The sequence below is a fragment of the Adiantum capillus-veneris genome, chromosome 5 (assembly GCF_014529385.1).
Source record: "Adiantum capillus-veneris isolate H3 chromosome 5, ASM1452938v2, whole genome shotgun sequence".
Taxonomy (NCBI): Eukaryota; Viridiplantae; Streptophyta; class Polypodiopsida; order Polypodiales; family Pteridaceae; genus Adiantum; species Adiantum capillus-veneris.
In genome coordinates, this window is record NC_140935.1 from 7,992,404 (window position 1) to 8,015,085 (window position 22,682).

The window sequence follows — 22,682 nt, forward strand, 5'->3', positions numbered from 1 at the left end:
AATGCCGACATTTACTCCCCTCACAAAACGTCAAGGGAATTCTGCTTTTGAGTTCCAACACACCGTCAACCATAGGTCAACAAAGAAAAAGACATTGTTGTGTAAATTGAAATCAATATGAATGCCTTGAGGATTGATATATTTGGACAATGTTTTCCAAATATCTCCTATCTAACCATGCAATACATGTACCTCCATGTTCAGATCATACTACAACGTGTCTTCCAAACGGGAGAAGTTTTAGATATGACTACGTTGTGGTAACTCAGTCGACACCAAATTTCAGTGGCACCACATTATAACTTTGTCATTGATATTCAAATCAAATAATCCCGATACAAATTTTTAGGAGCTACAAGTCTGCACATGTTAGGATAAAGTAGGCATAGTAAACTTCTACAATCAAATAAAGAAGTACAACTGTGCACATAAAATAGCAACTAATACTATTCTTGTTCGGCATGAGAACAAGACCTTTCAACATCCTTTGTTCTAGTGTTGAATAAAATGCTGTCTACGTCTAAAAATATCAATGGGGCCCTGAGAAGTAGTCAATCTTCCGGGGCTTGGTGTACACAGAAGTTTTAGCTCCAAAAAAATACAACTTACGCTGAAATGGGTAGGCTTCTCAAATGTATGAGCTTGAAATTTGAATCTCCAGAAGAGAGGAGTTTCTTTGCACCTAAAAAGAACCTGGCACCAAGGATTAGCATGCTAGTCCATAGAAATGCACACTGAAGTTCCCAGTGCAGTATATCAGTAATGTTGAGTAGTGCAAGAAGCAGGAAATGGTCAGAATCGCAGCCTTTCCATTTTGATGCCTACATGATAATCTCCCTCAATAGCAACCATAGACCGATCGTAGTTAATTAAACTACCAAGTACACTACAGTTTCTAACACATTTGAATTCCGTTTTACTTGACAGCATCCATCTTGCATCTTCATCTCTTTACCAACATCTTCAATTCGGCATAAACATTGGATTCTTCAGATCCTGTTCATTGAGGAATTACTTCTGTTCATGCAGGTTATCAAAGCTTCTGAATGAAGCGGTTTGATAGTTGGGCTGACTCACAATGATCGCTTAGCACAATACCTTGTCAAAAGAATTTAATCCGTAAACCTCACAAACATGGCATTTCTGACGGTCAATGATCTCAAAAGCCCACAGATATCATTATGTTGTCCAAGTAAATTCGAAAGAAGTATGGAGTATGACATACAAATATACATCAGTCTGTGTACCTTGCAAGAATTTCTAAAGCAGGGAACTACAGACTCAAGCTCTTGTTGTAAAAATATTGCAATTTCTACTCTGCATACATGCAAATCAGGCAATGCTTCAACAGCTCACGCTCCCAAGTTGTGAAATGAAGGGCAAAAAAACAAAGTCAACATCATCTAAGCTGCCCTACGAATCTTCATGCTAAGAGCCAGCAATGGTAGAGAATGCTTCCTGACGCAGAAGGGGCCTTTCCTGATGGAGAAAAGCCACCTACCATCCCCTTTCCTGTTAAATAGAATGTGGGAAATTTGACTCTGAAATGGAAGCTACCTAATTGACAAAAGCCGGGCCAGCTCATCTACTGGCATACCACTATTTTGAGGCCCATCTTCAGGTAGTTCTTCGGGCACATCTGCACTTCGTATCCGGAATGACCGCTTCAATAATTTCTTTTCAAGTCGCTCTCTCCGTATTTTTTTCAAATGCTTGTGCATTTCATTTTCTGGACTGAAAGGTTTCTTTGTTTTCACCTCCAACGTCCTCATTAGTTTTCTGGTGTAAACTTCTCCAGCAGGAACTGAGTCTGCCAGCTCCCTTGCTTTCCTCAGAACAATTTCATTGTCTATTTCTACATCATCTAGTTGAATAGCAATCCCTGATGTGATTGCCTGATCCCACAAGTCATCAACAAGTACAACTACGCATGCCTTCAGAGTGGATTCAACATTTTCCTCGATGCCCAGACTACTTGAGGCCAAAGCAAAGCCTGCGCACAATGTGGCCGCTTTACGTTGATCTTCTGCCAAGTGACGGGACTCTCTGTATTCACCCTTCTCAATGCAAGTAGCATCTGGTAATGCTTTTCCCCCTTCCAAATGCCCGCTTGTTGAATAGGGCATCATATTCTCTATTCGAGGCCTGATATCAGGGGCTTCATTCAAATCCAGCTCATCTTGTGCTCCCAAAACCAAATGCAATAAGTTGTTAACCTCACTGCCAGCCTTGAAATCTCTCGTCTTGGAAACTTCAAGAGACTGCTCTTGATGGCCGATGGCGGAAGTGGCTCTTGTTACATCAGAGAAATGACAATTGTCTGAAGACAAAGAAGAGGTGGAGGAGCTTTCAATGGCCACAGTAGCATTTTCACCCTCCTCACTCATACTAATAGATGTTGATTCCACAGGAGACACTAAGGACTCTTCAGAAAATCCCTCTGCAGCCTCAAATCCTTTCAAGTAATCAACATCAGTAGTAGGTGTTTCTTTGCCTTTCCACATTAAGATTTGCTCATCATTGAAAGAAAGTAGAACGCAGGGGACGAGATCCTGTACAAAATGAAACAGATCATTGCAACAGTTTGACCTGGAACGTTTTTATGATAAAAAGCTGTGAACACAGAAATAGAACTTCATAAATTTGGCATAAGTATACATGGATGGGCTTCTTCACATAAAGATTAAATTAAGAACTTCAAAAATTAAAACAGGTCGAACGGATTCTTGTATTGGACAGCTTACTTTTAATTTTGCCCCAAGCTTCTTGTAGTCGCTCGGATTAAGTCCGGTACAGTCGATTCGCACTATTTCGTCCAGTTTAAAAGCAGCCCTCACATCCTCGACAAGATTAATATATACCCCATTTTTACCTACAAAAAAGTGGCTGATCAAACTTATTGGACGAAGATTTAAGAAAGTGTGAAGCAACAAGATCAGCCATCATACTTAGAGTGCACAATGGCTCGATTTTCTTTCCTAATACACGAAGTTGATCTGCTTCCTTCTCTGTCAAGCCTTCAGGCGCTCTTTTGATTAGCTTAGGATACACAGGTGCAATTGGTCTCCAAAGCATGAGAGGAATTTCTGGACGATCTCTATAATTGTAGTTACGACCCCGGAAAAGATAAACAACACCTCCAGAACGGTATAAGATCTTCCCTCCTGTTTTGTCCTAACCCATTTAGGACAGTTAACATCATATCAGCCTCAGCAAAACTAATACATGTTAAATAGACTCATGAAAGGTTAAAAAGATGTGCACCTACAGATATGAAATAACCTGCAGAAACAAAAGAATACAGGAGGAAAAAAAGGCTAACCTCCAGGTGGAAGCACACATTGTCCATGTCCACTGTAGGCACACCTAAACATCGAACCTTGATGACTCTTCTTCTTTTCCAATGAGAGTGAATCAAGTCGAGCATATTATGAGTCAATCCATCTCTACCTACAAACATGCAATTCCAAACAACATATAGTTGCTAGTATATATTTTCACAAAAAATGAGACAAACAATTAGCGCGTAAGTTCACACGAGACAAGCAGTGAGCACAATGGGCTGTGTTATGTGGTCAGTATGTATGTGTTTAACTCTGATCGAGCGTGAACAGGTCGACCCTGATGTGGCTCGCTTTTTGCAGTGCTGCAGGCGGAAGCCTTTCAAATTCGAGGAGCAGTGGTCCGGATCCTGCGAACAGTATTCAGATATGTGGCAAAAGGCAGAACTTTTTTGCCTTTCGCCGTCCCATCTGAACCCAGACTAAGTATTCTGAGCACTCTTGAGTCTCATTTCTGACAGACATAAACTTCAAGGTCCCTGGTTCCCTCAATTTACATGCTCATGAAAAAATAATACTGCCCTGATTGGCAAGCAGGGTTTTAGATTTTGAAAAAGATGTGGACCTATGCACACTGCGCACAGATTAATTTATCGATCACTTGATTACTTTATCGATTACCTATAGGATGCCATTGGCAAACACATTGGCTCCTGAGTTAACCAAGTCAGAGTGCACAAAAAAAGTGCAGAGAGAGAAAGAAACAAAGATTTTACTATCGTCTTGTAAGGTGCAGCGAACAAAGTGAGTGGATATTGTGCGTGCAAGTGAATGAGACTGAGAGAAGGAGAGAGAAGAGATACGACACCGAAAGGTTTGTAAAACCCTCCTCCGAAGGCCCCACTCTCGTCGGCGAGAGTGGTCTACTTGGATTGCACAAAGGTGTACAATGCGAATGTAATGGACTATGCCGATGACAACGACGGTGGTGACGACGACGACTTGATGGCTGAGATCTGAGATCTTCTAATCGCTGAATTCGGGGACTGTTTCGGTGGCTGAAAATGACTGTTTTGGCTGCGTTTTATGGCTGAAAATGGGGGAGCATCTGCAACCAACTTGGGGGGAATCTGCTACTTTGCTAACTGCTGAAAACCTGCGTTTTCTTCAAGGCTGAATCTCTGCTGTAAAAACGCTGAGGCTGCAGATATCCTAGCGTTAGTAATGGGCTGAAAACGCTGGAAAAAGCTGAGGTCCTGCTGCTGGTTTGGGCTGACGATCAAAGACGCTGGATGGCTATGCCTCTTGTCAAAACGCCAGGCTAATCTGCATCTTCAAAGCAAAAACGCTGGCATGGCTGAACTGTGGGAAAAACGCTAATGCTGATGATCTTTGCGATGGCAACAATCTGCTAACGCTAGTGTGTTGAGGGTGATGGCGATGACTGCCAGTGAGGAAAACGCCAGAGATGGGAGTTTACTGCTGGGAACAGAAACGCTAGGGGTCCTTGAGGGGGGGTACTGCTGAGAAGTTGCCTGTTGAGCGGCAAGCTCATGCTGCCTCTTCTGCCAGAAAGTGCTAACTTGGGTTTGCTTATATATTAACTTAGCAAAATTGCCCTACCTACTTTTGTTGGAATGTCACTTAAAAATAATAAGTGAAAATAACCAATAAATAGGAAAATAGGCTAAATGCACTGGAAAATTCCCCTAACTGATGCTAATGGATTCTGATGGGAATTCCGATAATCATGTTGTGTGCAACCGGAGGATATGCATCTATGCTAAGTGACTCGGCAAGCACGGTCTAGCAAGTGCTAACTTGGGTTTGCTTATATATTAACTTAGCAAATTGCCCTACCTACTTTTGTTGGAAAGTCACTTAAAAATAATAAGTGAAAATAACCAATAAATAGGAAAATAGGCTAAATGCATTGGAAAATTCCCCTAACTGATGCTAATGGATTCTGATGGGAATTCCGATGATCATGCTATGTGCAACCGGAGGATATGCATCTATGCTAAGTGACTGGGCATGCACGGTCTACGAATAGACTCGCAAAAGTGCCAGATTACTGCTAAATCTAGACTGACGGACTGACTGAACCCTGCTGTGGTGTAGCTTGTCCACGGACACATAGGGTTGGGATGTGTCACGTGACATCCCCTCCTTTTCAAAGTGAGGTACTGGTACCGAACTGTATGGCGTCGAGGGAGATCGCCAACAGCATCCGGAATCCTGGAAGGGACTCTTCGTCGGCCCACTCTGTTGTGTGGGTCGAGCGGTACTTGAACTTCATAAAGGTCTGCAACGCTTGCTTCTTTGGGCCGCGCCAAAAGCGACACAAAGTCTTCTGAATCTCCTTTCGTGCTTCAACTTCGTCTAGAGTCATGCTTCCTTTGTCTTCAAGAATCTCCATGGCTGAAAATTCCTGAAACCATCTCCAACACAAAACCATGAACATACCTATTTCATGTAAAGTGAAGGAAAAAAATCTTTGTCTTCTCTAAAGACTGTGTATGCAATGTAGATGAACATAGAGACGGAGTGACAACCCGTTCATCAAACACATGCAAACAGTGCGATCGAATCTTTTCTGTTTGATCAAAATCAACCAACTGTGGCAAATCACAATGGAAATGCCTATGCTTGGTGCTCATACAATCATGTGCTCGTTCGAAAGCTGTGTCATGCCAAGGAAGAGACATGCAATGCGACTTCCTTACATATAAACTTTTCAGCTTTTCATGAACAATCCGCATACATTCGTGTGTATCCATGAGAGAAACGTACTCAACATACAATATGTCATGCCTAGTAAAAGGGATCACATAACGATGCTGACTAAAATATAGGAAACCTTCACGAATGAAACACTCGAACAATGCATGCGTATCAATCATGCGAACACATAATACTTCCTGTGATGGTTCGTTGGACCAAGGCTCGAGAGCCAAGATCGGTTCTTCAGAATCTATCGAATCTTCTTGTGGGGGATCTGTGGACCTCGACTCGAAAGCCAAGATCGATTCTTGGTGATTGATCGAATCTACAACGAGTTTAGCTTTGCTAGAAAAAGCATCAACTAACACATCATCATTGTGAACAATCACATCTTGTTCATGCAATTCATCATGCTTGTCTTTATCATCCAAATCATCATGCAAAATCATTAGCATTCAAATCATCATACTTCTCATAATCATGCAAGTTCTGTGTGTCATGCTGTGGAGAAAAAGAGATTGAGAGAATCTCCTTATCCCGAAACCTTTCAACCTTGTCCTGCATAGTAGCAATGAGAGATGGAGAAGGAGCAATGTCCTCTCCATGAAAGACAATAGAAGAATCACTGTCGGTATTGATAGTTATAGTGTTAGCCTTAAATTTCATGAGAGCGTCATTATCACGAAACCATCGAATACCCAAAATCATATCACATCCTGAGAGAGGAGAAACAACAAATCTTCTTGTGAAGGCAGTCTGTTAAATTGCAAACAACACATCAAGGTATTCCTCGGTGATGAGAGCGTCCATACCAGGACGAAAGCCAGAGACCTCGATAGGAGATCTCGGACTAACTTCGAGGCGGGCTCTCTCAACAAGAGAGGAACTGATCACATCATGCATAATACCTGGGTCAAACAATATGACAAAACGGTGCCCCGACGTACGACCATAACATTTAATGAGAGAATCATTAATGGGAGGGTCCTGAGAAACTTGGGACACACTCGTGTTATCATTCATTGCATTGACAGATGTAGTGGGTGCTATGGGTTCTTTAGATTCATTCGATTCAAGCTTAGGACATGTTCGTTTTATGTGACCCTTAATGTGACGATGAAAACAACGACCTTCCTTAGAATAAGTGCTTTGTTCTTCCGAAGTGATGTAACCTCCTACAATTCCTTGTGCTACCTTTTCATCTGGAGTAAGCTTAGGTTTAGCAATTGTGTTAGCCTTACCCTTAGATTCATTGGAAGAATTCTTTGATGAGATACTGTTGGTAGATTGGTTAGAAGAGTTATCATTCTTACCATTCTTATCGTTCTTACCGTTCTGAGGAGTCTGCGAGGTACTTGTGGAAGTCTTGTTCTCCTTAGGCTTTCCCTCGTTGTGCTTCATCTCCTATGCGAGATCAATTGCTACCGCCTTGTTGAGATCGATTGGATCGAGTACCTCGACATCGTACTTGATATACTCGTCCAATCCAAAGAGAAAAGCCTCTTTCCGCTCTTCACCCGACATGCGTAATTAGGTACCTAGCTGCAAAACACAATTAGAAAGACATAACCAGCATACCATTTTGCTTGAGAGCGCGCCAATCGTCCTTCAATCGTGCGAGGTACTAAGGTGGCATAAACAACGCTTTGAGCTTGTCTTGGAAATCAGCCCAACTAAAAGAGAGGGGCATGAAATCGTCGGCTGCCTCTAGGTGCGCGGCTAGCTGTGCCTCTTGCCATGCGTGGTACCAAATAATGGCATCATCGACAAGGTACATAACTGCCGTCAAAACTTTGCTATTGCTTGTCTTCTTAGTTGTCGCAAAATAAGCATTAAATTGATGCAACCAAGAATGAATAACAGTAGCATCCATCTTACCGTCATACTTACTGAAAATCAACTTTTCTGCAACTGGATAGTTGGAATCCACGTCGTGGCTTGCGCCACTTGACGAACTCCCACGATCTTTGGGTGGTTGGGTCTTCGAGGCTAGGACTTGGGCAATCAATTCTTGAGTGCGTAGCTCTCGTCGAGCTTCACGCTCGGCCTCCAAAGCCAATCGACGAGCTTAACGCTCGGTCTCCATAGCCAATCTATGAGCGGCACGATCTGCCTCCAATGCTGCGTTTCTTGCTGCCGCTTCTTCCTTCCTTAGTTCTTTTCTTTCTTTTCTTGCGTCGCGCTCGCGTTCTAAAGCAAGGCGCTTGTCTTCCTCTCTATCCATCATGGCCATCATCTGCTTCATCATTGCCTCCATAGGGTCTGGCGTAGATGGCGAAGGGGGAGGGTTAGAAAAATCATCTTCGTGTGGGGACGAGTCTCTGTCGCCTCTCTCATGCGCATCACCTGTATGCGAAGTATCCATTCCGCTTCGGTTGACGACCATGCACTATGATCTTGGGTTCTTAAGCTCGCGAGAAACTTGGGTTCTTGAGGGTCTTGAGGTTCTTGAGGTCCTTGATTCGTGAGAATCTTGGGTTCTTGAGGTTCTTGAGTCTTGAGGGTCTTGGGTTCTTGGGGTTCTTGAGGTTTTCTTTCGCTTGCAAATCGCGTTGAAGAAGGATCTTCTCTTCACCCGAGTTCTACTCCTTTCTGCAAGCGCACCCCTTGGCGGCTTTGCGCTCACACCAAGGTTGCTTTTTCCCACCTCACATCGATTGGCCGGCCGCTAAGTGCACGGTCCGCTCTCAATGAGTGAAAAGAGACACAAGGAGAGTCTGGACAAGCCCTTCTTTCTTGGGATTCCTGTCACTCTTCAACAAAACACGATTAGGAATCGCCACGCCCAAGTAAACTTGGGTTCGTGCGATCGCAACAAGCAAAAAATAAATTAAGTGGTTCTTGTGGTTCTTTCCTTGAGTAATGCAGAACACTTCCCAAGCTCTGATACAAATGTAAGGTGCAGCGGAATGAATGTTGTATTTTCTCAAGATTAGTGATCTTTATTTGCTCAAGGTTCCTTTTAGTTCTTAGGGAAAGAGAGAGCTTTCCGTCTTGTAGAGTGTTGTGGTCACGAACAAAGTGAGTGGATATTGTGCGTGCAAGTGAATGAGACTGAGAGAAGGAGAGAGAAGAGATATGACACCGAGAGGTTTGTAAAACCCTCCTTCGAAGGCCCCACTCTCGTCGGCGAGAGTGGTCTACTTGGATTGCACAAAGGTTTACAATGCGAATGCAATGGACTATGCAACTTGGACTATGCCGATGACGACGACGGTGGTGACGACGACGACTTGATGGCTGAAATCTGAGATCTTCTAATCGCTGAATTCGGGGACTGTTTCGGTGGCTGAAAATGACTGTTTTGGCTGCTTTTATGGCTGAAAATGGGGGAGCATCTGCAACCAACTTGGGGGGAATCTGCTACTTTGCTAACTGCTGAAAACCTGCGTTTTCTTCAAGGCTGAATCTCTGCTGTAAAAACGCTAAGGCTGCAGATATCCTAGCGTTAGTAATGGGCTGAAAACGCTGGAAAAAGCTGAGGTCCTGCTGTTGGTTTGGGCTGACGATCAAAAACGCTGGATGGCTATGTCTCTTGTCAAAACGTCAGGCTAATCTGCATCTTCAAAGCAAAAACGCTGGCATGGCTGAACTGTGGGAAAAACGCTAATGCTGATGACCTTTGCGATGGCAACAATCTGCTAACGCTAGTGTGTTGAGGGTGATGGCGATGACTGCCAGTGAGGAAAACACCAGAGATGGGAGTTTACTGCTGGGAACAGAAACGCTAGGGGTCCTTGAGGGGGGTACTGCTGAGAAGTTGCATGTTGAGCGGCAAGCTCCTGCTGCCTCTGCTGCCAGAAAGTGCTAATTTGGGTTTGCTTAGATATTAACTTAGCAAAATTGCCCTACCTACTTTTGTTGGAAAGTCACTTAAAAATAATAAGTGAAAATAACCAATAAATAGGAAAATAGGCTAAATGCACTGGAAAATTTCCCTAACTGATGCTAATGGATTCTGATGGGAATTCCGATGATCATGCTGTGTGCAACTGGCGGATATGCATCTATGCTAAGTGACTGGGCATGCACGGTCTACGAATAGACTCACAAAAGTGCCAGATTATTGCTAAATCTAGACTGACGGACTGACTGAACCCTGTTGTGGTGTAGCTTGTCTACGGACACATAGGGTTGGGATGTGTCACGTGACACGTCTCGTAGAGGCCAAAGAGAACTGGCCATAAGAGATAAAACCATAATCAAGGGTCTCTGTCATCCTGGTATGTGCACAAGCTAGTAGGGTGGTGGACTGTAGTGTAGCTGTGACAGGAAAGGAGCTCTAACCCCTATGGTGCTTCATGCATATCTCAAATGGCAACTCAGCTCACGATAAACCCCAACAGCCATATCATCAGTCCATGTTGCCACATCTTGGATTGTACAAGCCCTGGATTTTCTGCTCGGTTCATGTCACAATTGAATGACCTGACCAAACCAAGAAGGAGAGGAGGAAGACGCAGTGCGGATGACGACAAGAACTCGCGAGCCAAATATAGCTGCCATGCGCTGCTGACAAGGCAAGTAATGAAAGCATTCAACAATGCCAACAAACCGCAACTTGGTGAGGCTCTCAATGCATCCACTCAGAGAGAGCCTCTGTCCAAATGAAGAAATAAGTCTGCTGTGAGGTTACCAAGGGTGAGTGTAAACAACTCTAAAGGTAACAATTCAACCTTTCAAGAGAGTAGAACTTCGAAGAAGAGCAATTGCACTGCCATTCAAGCCAGTCTCCGGGGGGCTCCTGGATGAGTGACGAGTCGCATCATACCTAAACCCTTGATCTCGCCAGTAAAGTCCCCAAAGGACTCCAAAGCACTAAAGCCACACTCCTTTCTCTATATCGAGGCGATGCGCTTATCCAAGAACAGATCACAGATCCTCTCCCTAAGTCCATGGAAATGCTCCTTGATCCGGAAATCTCCCAAGAAGGTGATAGGGAGTGAGGGTGTTTTGTGGCTGTGCCCGGCCAGAGAGAGGTAAATTTTTCATGTCTTGTTGTGTCTAGCCATGTGTAGCTTCCTGCAATCACAGGGTATTTTTCCCATGTCGTGGGCTGCTGTGCTGTCACGTGACACATCCCAACCCTATGTGTCCGTAGACAAGCTACACCACAGCAGGGTTCAGTCAGTCCCGTCAGGTTAGATTAGCAGTGATCTGGCACTTTTGTGAGTCTATTCGTAGACCGTGCATGCCCAGTCACTTAGCATAGATGCATATCCTCCAGTTGCACACAGCATGATCATCGGAATTCCCATCAGAATCCATTAGCATCAGTTAGGGGAATTTTTCAATGCATTTAGCCTATTTTCCTATTTATTGGGATTTTCACTTATTATTTTTAAGTGACTTTCCAACAAAAGTAGGTAGGGCAATTTTGCTAAGTTAATATATAAGCAAACCCAAGTTAGCACTTTCTGGCAGAAGAGGCAGCAGGAGCTTCCCGCTCAACAGGCAACTTCTCAGCAGTACCCCCCCCTCAGCACCCCCAACGTTTTTGGACCTCCATGATCGCGGGCAAGTTCCCATCCTTGGCGTTTCCACAGCAGGCTATCGCCATCACCCTCAGCATCATAGCGACAGCAGATTCTCGTGATCGCCATCAGAATTTCCAGATTTGCTGGCGTTTTTCCCCGGATCAGCATTGGCGTTTTTGCAAGCATCATAGCATTTTTGATTTGCTGTCCCAGATCAGCACCAGCGTTTTGCTAAGCAACAGGAACCATTAGCGTTTTTGTTTTCAGCCTTAAGCCGCAGCAGAAAACGCAGATTTTCAGCCTTATGCACAGTAGCAGATCCCCCCAAGTTGGTTGCAGATGATCCCCCAAGTTTAGCTCAAGAAAACGCAGCAAAAACAGTCATTTTCAGCCACCGAATCAGTCCCCGAATTCAGCGATTAGAAGATCCCAGATTTCAGCCATCAAGTCGCCGTCGTCATCATCGTCGTCGTCGTCGGTATAGTCCCATTGCATCAGTCCATTGCATACGCATTGTACACCTTTGTGCAATCAAAGTAGACCACTCTCGCCGACGAGAGTGGGGCCTTCGGAGGAGGGTTTTACAACCTCTCGGTGTCGTATCTCTTCTCTCTCCTTCTCTGTCTCATTCACTTGCACGCACAATATCCACTCACTTTGTTCGTGATCATAGCACTCTCCATAAGACCGAAAGCTCTCTCTTTCCCTAAGGACTAAAAGGAACCTTGAGCAATATAGATCACTAATCATGAGAAAATACAACATTCATTCCGCTGCACCTAACATTGGTATCAGAGCTTTGGAAGTGTTCTGCATTACTCAAGGAAAGAACCACAAGAATTTTTTTTGCTTGTTGCAATCGCACGAACCCAAGTTTACTTGGACGTGGCGATTCCTAATCGTGTTTTGTTGAAGAGTGACAGGAATCCCAAGAAAGAAGGGCTTGTCCAGCCTCCCCTTGTGTCTCTTTTCACTCATTGAGAGCGGACCGTGCACTTAGCGGCCGGCCAATCGACATGAGGTGGGAAAAAGCAACCTTGGTGTGAGCGCAAGGCCGCCAAGGGGTGCGCCCGCAGAAAAGGGTAGAACATGGGTGAAGAGAAGATCCTTCTCCAACGCGATTTGCAAGCGAAAGAAAACCTCAAGATCCTCAAGAACCCAAGAACCCAAGTTCCTCGTGAACTTCAGTACCCAAGAACCCAAGAACCCAAGAACCCAAGTTCCTCGTGAACTTCAGAACCCAAGACCCTCAAGAACCCAAATCCCTCGTGGACTTAAGAACACAAGAACCCACAAGAACCCACGATTGCAGAATGGTCATCACTCGAAGCGGAATGGATACTTCGCTTGGAGGTGATGAGCATAAGAGAGGCGAAGAAGAATTTTCCCCACCAGGAGGTTTTTCCGACCCTCCCCCTTCCCCATCTACGACAAAGATTGCACTAACTCCTATGGAGGAGTTGGACCAAGAAAGAGAAGCAGAAAGAAAAGCCTACGAAGAAGATATGGCAGCCATCGAGCGTAAGTACCAAGACAAAATGGCAGCCATAGCACGTGAGACCAAAGCACTACAAGAACAGAGCAACCGACAAAACAAAGAGTTCTTGCGACTTTTTTCTCAAGTACAAGCGTACTTTGCACAGAATCACGGAAAGGAGACTGTCTCCGTCTCTTCTTCTCCAAAGCAGGATACACAAGATTTGCATGATTGTTTGAAGCATGATGATGATTAGAATGATATTGCTAAGCATGATGATTTGAATGACAATGATAAGCATGATGATTTGGATGCCAATGATTTGGATGACAATGACAAGCATGATGATTTGCATGATCAAGATGTGATTTCTCACAAGCATGATGAATTGCATGAAGATGATGTGATTGTTCACAAGGATGATGTGTTAGTTGATGCTTTTTCTAGCGAAGCTAACCTCGTTGTAGATTCGATCAATCACCAAGAATCCATCTTGGCTTTCGAGTCGAGGTCCACAGATCCCCCACCAGAAGATTCGATAGATCCCGAAGAAGCGATCTTGGCTCTCGAGCCTTGGTCCAACGAACCATCATAGGAAGTATTATGTGTTCGCATGATTGATATGCACGCATTGTTCGAGTGTTTCATTCATGAAGGTTTCCTGTATTTTAGTCAGCATCGTTATGTGATCCTTTTTCCTAGGCATGACATATTGCATGTTGAGCACGTTTCTCTCATGGATACACACGTATGTATGCGGATTGTTCATGAAAAGCCGAAAAGTTTGTATGTAAGGAGGTTGCATTGCATGTCTCTTCCTTGGCATAAAACAGTTTCCGAAAGAGCACATGATAGTATGAGCACCAAGCATGGGCATTTCCATTGTGATTTGCCACAGTTGATTGATTTTGTCAAACAGAAAAGATTCGATCTCATTGTTTGCATGTGTTTGATGAACGGGTTGTCACTCCGTCTCTATGTTCACCTACATTGCATACACAGTCTTTAGAGAAGACAAGATTTTTTTCCTTCACTTTACATAGAATGGGTATGTTCATGGTTTTGTGTTGGAGATGGTTTCAGGAATTTTCAGCCATGGAGATTCTTGAAGACGTAAGAAGCAGGACTCTAGACGAAGTTGAAGCAAGAAAGGAGATTCAGAAGACTTTCACTTTCGGCGCGGCCCAAAGAAGCAAGCGTTGCAGACCTTTATGAAGTTCAAGTACCGCTCAACCCACACAGCAAAGTGGGCCAGCGAAGAGTATCTTCCAGGATTCCGGATGCTATTGGCGATCTCCCTCGACGCCATACAGTTCGGTATCAGTACCTCACTTTCATCCCAACCCTATGTGTCCGTGGACAAGCTACAGCACAACAGGGTTCAGTCAGTCCCGTCAAGTTAGATTAGCAGTGATCTAGCACTTTTGTGAGTCTATTCGTAGACCATGCATGCCCAGTCACTTAGCATAGATGCATATCCTCCAGTTGCACACAGCATGATCATCGGAATTCCCATCAGAATCCATTAGCATCAGTTAGGGGAATTTTTCGGTGCATTTAGCCTATTTTCTTATTTATTGGGATTTTCACTTATTATTTTTAAGTGACTTTCCAACAAAAGTAGGTAGGGCAATTTTGCTAAGTTAATATATAAGCAAACCCAACTTAGCACTTTCTGGCACAAGAGGCAGCAAGAGCTTGCCACTCAACAGGTAACTTCTCAGCAGCACCCCGAGCGTTTTTGGACCTCCATCATCGCGGGCAAGTTCCCATCCTTGGCGTTTCCACAGCAGGCTATCGCCATCACCCTCAGCATCATAGCGACAGCGGATTCTCGTGATCGCCATCAGAATTTCCAGATTTGCTGGCGTTTTTCCCCGGATCAGCATTGGCGTTTTTGCAAGCATCATAGCGTTTTTGATTTGCTGTCCCAGATCAGCACCAGCGTTTTGCTAAGCAACAGGAACCATTAGCGTTTTTGTTTTCAGCCTTAAGCCGCAGCAGAAAACGCAGATTTTCAGCCTTATGCACAGTAGCAGATCCCCCCAAGTTGGTTGCAGATGATCCCCCAAGTTTAGCCCAAGAAAACGCAGCAAAAACAGTCATTTTCAGCCACCGAATCAGTCCCCGAATTCAGCGATTAGAAGATCCCAGATTTCAGCCATCAAGTCGCCGTCGTCGTCGTCGGTATAGTCCCATTGCATCAATCCATTGCATACGCATTGTACACCTTTGTGCAATCAAAGTAGACCACTCTCGCCGACGAGAGTGGGGCCTTCGGAGGAGGGTTTTACAACCTCTCGGTGTCGTATCTCTTCTCTCTCCTTCTCTCATTCTCATTCACTTGCACGCACAATGTCCTCTCGGTGTCGTATCTCTTCTCTCTCCTTCTCTCAGTCTCATTCACTTGCACGCACAATATCCACTCACTTTGTTCGTGATCATAGCACTCTCCATAAGACGGAAAGCTCTCTCTTTCCCTAAGGACTAAAAGGAACCTTGAGCAATATAGATCACTAATATTGAGAAAATACAACATTCATTCCGCTGCACCTAACAGCTGCTAGGTGGGGTCGGGCAGCTCTGTAGGGACCTATACGTGCCTAAGGAGTCTCCTCCTGCATGTAGTTTTATGGGCACCCTCATGGGGCAGCCCTAGACCAAGAGCAGCCAGCACTATCGCAGGCTAGGTTTTGGGGCAAGCCAAAGGTAGCAACCCCTCATGTAGAGTCATGTACGGTAACAGGTGTTAAGAAGAGTTTCATGTTCTGTTTGGTGGTGGTTCCAGTATCTCCCAGGAGTAGATTAGGATGTGGGGGCATTTTTGAGGCTGTGCTTGACCGTATTTGCGGTAGACATACCTTTTCCAATGGTACTAGCCAAGTATGTGCCCACCTGGTAGGCTGAGCATGAGGCGAGACCCTTGTTCCTCAATTTCCTAGGTCATCTAGAGGTGGCTGAAATTGTGCCAACTGGCAAAGTTATAACAGGTAGTTAGTTCATCTTGATGAAATGGTGTTTTACTAGGTGCCCCCATATTATGATATCATGGGGAGTATGTGGGAGACTGGAGTGGGTCGGGCAACTATAGGATGTTTCTATAAAAGGACCCTTGCCCCCCTCCCCCCCCCCCCCCAAAAAAAATAAATTAATTAAATTAAATTAAAAAAATGATATTGTATTCCAGTTGTAGCACTTATGTCTCCGCTTTTGGGTTCACTCCCTCTCTCCTCTAATGTTTTTGCTTCACCTCTCTCTAGTGTTTCCAAAACGCTCCCCCTCTCTCTCTCTAGCGATTCCAATTTTGCACTGTTTTGCTTTCTCCCTCGGTTATCTCACATTACGCCAGGTAGTTCGTCTAGATGAAATGGCGTTTTACTAGGTGCCCCCATATTTATGGTCATGGGGTGTATATGGGAGTGGGTCGCGCAACTATAGGATGTTTCTATAAAAGGACCCTTGCCCCCCCCCCCCGCAAACCCACTAACAAAATGGTACTGTATTCCAATTGTAGCAATTGTGCCTCCATTTTTGGGTTCAGTCTCTCTCCTCTAGCGTTTTTGCTACACCTACCTAGTGTTTCCGAAATGCTCCCTCTCTCTCTAGCGTTTCCAATTTTGCAGTGTTTTGCTTTCTCCCTAGATGATCTCACTCTCCCTCTCTAGCCTCGTGTTCTCTTGTAGGAACTAATGCTCAATGGCTTCCCCAGGCTCATGCGGCGGGCTGCCCTTGGTTGCCCGTGTTCAAGAGAAAATTTGCTCGAACTTGCAAACTTAGCCGATCGAGGATTGCTTTGGAGGTGCAATTTACAAGCCTTGGATGCCAAGCAAACATCCATGAGAGACCATATCAACGAGATGCAAGAGCTCTAGCAAGAGGTACTTCGTATAGACAAGAGGATCAATTTGGAGGACATGGCCATTTAGTTATGGGCTCATTTGTCATCCCGCTACTCCAAATGCTATTCTTCACTGACTTGAGTGGCCAATTGAACACAATAACTTAGGGAGGAGATAGTCCCAATGGTATTGGACCAGGAGGAGCGGTAAGGAAGAAGCCACACTTGGAAGCCTTGGCCAATTCTTCCAACAACAAAGAAGACAGATGTTGAAGAGAAGCTTTGAAAGCTAAGCAACATTACAACGGTGGTCTTCACAGAGGATGGGTGTCCACTTGGGATCTTGACTACAACAACGAGGTAAGAGGGAGCACGGTGGCTCTGAATGCGAATAGAACTATTTGAATGTCTATCAAGGAGGTTACTTCCCAAGATTTCCGTTGTAGACAACTATAATTTGTTATGACAACCAAAGTCACGTAGCTATCGTGCAAACAAAACATACAGAGATAGAGCACACTTTGTTCGAGAGACGATGTTGGATGGTACAATTTGACTTGTGTACTGTTCGACTGCAACGAGTGCTGCAGATTGCATCCTCAAAAGACACATCCTTCACTCTAGCTCTCCACAATAACTTGATTCCACCTCCACGAATCGAGAGCGAAAATTTCACCTCCATTTGGTGGTGGCTCCGACATTCCCAAGGAGCAAATTAGAGAGTTAATTTATGGTTGCGTCTACACTGTATAGGCTCGTTAGGGACTGGATCCCAAAACCTGGCTTCTTTGCCGGAGCCCGAATCAGAAATTTAAGTAGAAGAAGCTCTTCGAGCTATCCCGAAATTTTTATCGACCTGCAAACGCTCGCCAAATCTCACAAAAATCGGAGAAAGTGAGCAAACGTGTGCTGGAGCTGCTGGCGACTAAGCCCAGGAGGACGTAACCTGCTCTGATACCAATTGTTGAAAATAGGGTTGCAAGAAAACACACACAGCTTGGAAAAGACGAAGGAAGCTCAAGGCACACAACAGAGAGTGTATTACTTAGTGTGCAATGGAAAGATAGATAGCCCTAGAATGAATGGGCATATATACAATGCACGGGGGGAGAAACCTCGTAGTGAGGGAAAAAAATGCCCCGACGGTCCTAAGTGTGTTCACACACATCACTACCACATGTAAATGGTAACAACAAACATCATATGTGCTCCTACTTCTTGAGTCGAGATCTCTTCCAAATGAGGTTATGGGCATGGAAAGGGTTGTGGAGTACATGATAAAGATGCGTCAAAACCCCTCACATCGACTTCCTACAATTGCATAAGAAGCAAGCAAAAAAGTTCAAAAGACGCATAAAAGCAAGATCTTGAGCACGCGATGGATGCAAAACATAAAGAAGTGGTTTGGGAGATGGGATGCATTACACTTGCTACATGATGTCTCAATTGACTCGCAAGTGAATGAAGCTTTATGATGTGATGATGTGGCAATGTAGGCCATCCTCCCATTCTGATTTTCTCTCAAGTAGTGGGATGTCATGGTGGAGTCGGGCCTAGGGCCCTTATATAGGGTACCATGGGCCCACGCCCTTGTTCCACTTGAGTAGTGTAGTCAGTGTTTGGGCTAATTGCCCTCTATCACTCTGTGTCTTATTCGAGTTTTCTCTTGTATATTGTTCTCTATCATCTGTCATCTCTCTCAAATGGTCTGTAAGCTTCATACACTAGATCAGAAAGTGGAATCACATACGCTCACATGGCTCACCTTCACATCTTCATTTCCCCGCTCTATCTTCATAATAGGGGAGGCCCAAATCACAGGGTGGTCAACCAACCATGTAGGGTCCTTGTAGACTGACACACCCACACATATTTACACATAGCCAAATGGCTGCACAGAGCTAGGAGATGATTCTACCGACTGTAGTTTCAGATGAATAAATGATGACAAAATCTTGCCAGGGATCTGTAAGACAACCTCTAATAAAGTAAAAATCCAAATACAAAGCTTCAGCCTGTCAAGACTGATCTTATGGCAACAATCAACCAACATCACAAAGGGTTTGGTTAACAATCAGTGACACGTCTCTGCAGAAGATGAGAGGAGCACAAATCACTAGGTGAAAACAGCCCTACATCTATGTGCAATAACAAACTTACCAAGATTCATTTGGCGATTCTCATTCTGACAACTGTCAACCAGTTCTGCAATCTCCTGGGCATTCAAAGGCTGCCCAAGAACCTCCTCCCTTGATTTTGCCCGTTTTGGTCCTTGACCTTTAGGATATGGACCTGGATCTTGTACGGGTTTAACTCCTTTCTTACCCTTTGGTGGAGGGTCGAAGGAATCAAACAGAGGCAGGTTCTTCTTGCTTTTCTTCCTGGGTGGGCCACCTGTCCATGGTCTTGACAATGTCATGGGACCAAATGGAGAATATGGTTTCTCTCTATATCGAATTACTGGAGCATTAGGTGTCTCTGAGTAGCTAAATTGGACTTCAAAGGGCAGGCTGGGAATCGAATAGCTGTGCCAGGTTGCTTTCCTATTTTTTGTCAAAAGCTCACGTCCACCCGTATTGAACCCTTCTGAGGAAGCTTGCTTCTGCTCCTCGGCTTTGTCACTTTGAGTAGAAAATGATCCACCATCTTCAGAATCTGAAGTAATGGGTGAGGCAATATCCACACGGTCTTCTGCATTGACAACCAAATTGTGATCTGTAGACTTCTGAGCATGTGCACTCTTGCTCATTCTACTTGTATATGGCCTTTCGGTGCGTCTCCTGATAAGATTTTTCTTGTTATCAGTACCCCAAACTCCAGTCTTTGACTCAAAAAAAGAGTTGCTTGAGTTGTATTGCAAATGGTTGGACTTAGCTGATCGCCTTTCCACAAAATTAGAGCTCCCTTTAGTGATAGGACTAGGAATCGGAGATAAGGGCAAGCGCCCCCTTCTGACTCCCCAAGGAGCGGGAGGACTACCAACTGGTTTTAAAGGCTCATAGTCTTTGTCATTGTTGCCCCTTGTATCCTGCTGCCCCATGGTGAAACTCCTTCCTTCACAAGGGATGATTTGATGCCCCCGTGTCACAGCAGATGACTCCTCACTAACTTCCACATCATCTGCAGCAGTTTCATTGATGAAGCCTCCATATCTAGGTCTTTGAAAACCTTTTCTTGAAAAATTCAGTTCGCTGTTTACGTCGTTTCCTTTCCTGAAGACCTTACTTGTCAAGCTGAGTGGACCCACTGGAGCAGCTCCTCCCTTAAAGGGATCGTCCCCATGCTTCTGTTTGGTCCTTTCCCTCCATGCATCATCTCGCTTCTGTCTGGTCCTAAAGTCATTATTGCCCCTTGTATCCTGCTGCCCCATGGTGAAACTCCTTCCTTCACAAGGGATGATTTGATGCCCCCGTGTCACGGCAGATGACTCCTCACTAACTTCCACATCATCTGCAGCAGTTTCATTGATGAAGCCTCCATATCTAGGTCTCTCAAAACCTTTTCTTGAAAAATTCCGTTCGCTGTTTACGTCGTTTCCTTTCCTGAAGACCTTACTTGTCAAGCTGAGTGGACCCACTGGAGCAGCTCCTCCCTTAAAGGGATCCTCCCCATGCTTCTGTTTGGTGGTCCTAAAGTCATTAAGTATTTCTTCCAGCTTAGATGTGAAAACTGACCCAACTTGAGGGGTGTCTTTTTCATGCGTGTGAGCTCTGCCTTGAAACTGAGTGTACTCGTTGTGGGTTATGAGTGTCCCTGCTCCTTTAACAGGTAGAATGGGAGCCCCACGGACATCTATCTCTGTAGCTTGTTTGAAAGCATGGGAACCAAGTAGCAGGCGGGAAGCAGATGATGGGTTGAAAAGTTCATTCTCCTGCCTAGTAGGGGAGCTAGATCTTTTTTGGATAGTGGGGGATGCACTCTGTTGATTCTGCCAAGAAGAGGAGTTCTCGTGATCACCTACAGATGGAACAGATGGCTCATGCTGTGAACTGAATTTTCCAGACTCATCCGAAGCCTTGCCCTCCTGTGCTCTGCTCTTGTCTGACAATGAGACATTGTCTTGCTGCTTCTGAGCTCCCCACAGAATCGTAGCTTTCCCGTCAGGAGACCAGGAAACCCTTCCCTTTGAGACACGCCCACTTCCGGGCACTGCAGGTTGCAATACATGTCTTTTCCTTTCCTCATCGACGTCGAAGGTAGGGCTGCTCCCTTTCACCACAAACACGGGCTTGGTATTGCGGTTTCTGCGGCGAGGGGGGACGTGAAAGAAGGTCGGATTAGCGACTGCCGAGGACCACGATAGCGCACATCCTCCTGGCGAAAAGCGACGGAATGGAGAATAGGGGAGGGCTACATTTGGAGCAGAAGCCTGCCTCGCACCAGACTTGCAAGTCGAAGATGGCAAGCAGGAACTGTGCACTGCTGGACTGCTAGCGCTCATGGAGCGAGCGAGGTATGGAGTCTTGTAGATATTTGGTATGCATATGCAAAAGCGGGCACTGGGCAGTTGGCAGGGTGCCTGAAAGGCCTGTACAGTTCGAGCCCAAGGCCTTCTGTAGTATTGCTCAGCATGGATGACAATTGCTCCCTCTCAAGTAGTGTGCCCATTATTACTTTGCACCCTATTTTTCTTTCTAGGAAATAATGCATTTACATTCTTGAAATAATTTACATTAACTATATCAAGCTTGTTTTCACATGCTCTTCTTAGTTCTTGTATCTACAAGTCCAGTGGTAACATGTTCTTCAAAAAACTCCCTGAAATGCAATCGGATGATTGCTTATTTTTTATATTGTAGCTATCTCTATTTTTTCAATGTACATAATATTTAGCGTGGCGTTAGTGATAAGTGATATGCATGTTGTCTAAAGTCTCTATTTTGTACTATCTCTTTGCTGCTTGGATTGGTTCAAAAGGTTCATTCCCTACATGCCACTGTTAAAAAATGCAAAGGGTAGTCTGGTTTGATAGGTGATACAAATTAAAATTTAAGAGCAATTCTGTAAGACTTATCATCTCTCTCTCTCTCACTCACACACACACACACACACACACACAGGTCGCCCATATGCAAGAGGTAATGCCAGATATTAGAGCGGCAAGGGAAAAAGGTAAGATTTCTTTTTACAGAGATGGAAGAGTGGTGATATTAGAGCCATGCTACACATGATGGTGTCAAACCTATGGGACCACACTCAAAGTTGCTACCTGGAATTGTAATGGATCTATGCGTCTTGATGTGGGTGCTTTTGAGAAGAGTTTTAGTGGGAGAGACATCATCTTCTACTATGAGACACATCAGGCCCCTGGGCAATCTATGCCTCAAATTAGTGGATACAAATGGGAGACATCCTATAGACAGGAAACACAATCAGAGCAGAGAGGGCAGGGCTCAGGAGGAGTGGCAGTGTTATTCAAGGAGGAGTTGTAGCCATTGATACATATAGCTCATAGGGATGAGCAAGCTAGGTACATGTGGGTGAGATTGAGAGCAGAGACTGGCATATAGCTTTACATTGCTATTTGCTACTTTCCCCCGAGTACGTCATTATATGCACCACCTAGAGGATGTTGGGGTATAAAGCCCAATGTGGTCGCCCAAGTAAGTGGACGGGCAGGTAAGTGGGCGGGCCGCCAGGTATGTACACATATTCTTTTGTAAAAAACCTAATAAGAACTCACTATGATCTACACATTACAGAAGAGCGAGTTCACCATATCGTCGTGCTCTTCTTCTCGCACTCTCTCTCGCGTCGCACTTCCGCTCGTACTCCTTCAACTGGTATCAGAGCTCAGATCGAGGCTCGGGGCAGCACTGCAGGAGGCTAGAGTCACCAACTCAGATTGGAGTGAAATTCGACAGGCGAAGACACGGCCTGAGGTC

General features: G+C 44.8%; 1 protein-coding gene across 1 annotated transcript; it reads right to left on the reverse strand.

Moving 5' to 3' along the window:
- Nucleotides 1-1,154: 1,154 nt before the first annotated feature.
- Nucleotides 1,155-21,375, reverse strand: LOC147456845 (uncharacterized). The gene is made up of 6 exons (XM_086511967.1): nucleotides 18,958-21,375; nucleotides 3,323-3,450; nucleotides 2,949-3,174; nucleotides 2,745-2,872; nucleotides 1,598-2,552; nucleotides 1,155-1,512 (listed from the first exon to the last, which is right to left on the reverse strand). Exons 1-6 carry the CDS (start codon nucleotides 21,236-21,238, stop codon nucleotides 1,424-1,426), a joined length of 3,807 nt encoding a protein of 1,268 aa, XP_086368093.1. The 5' UTR covers nucleotides 21,239-21,375; the 3' UTR covers nucleotides 1,155-1,423.
- Between the last annotated feature and the right edge of the window lie 1,307 nt (nucleotides 21,376-22,682).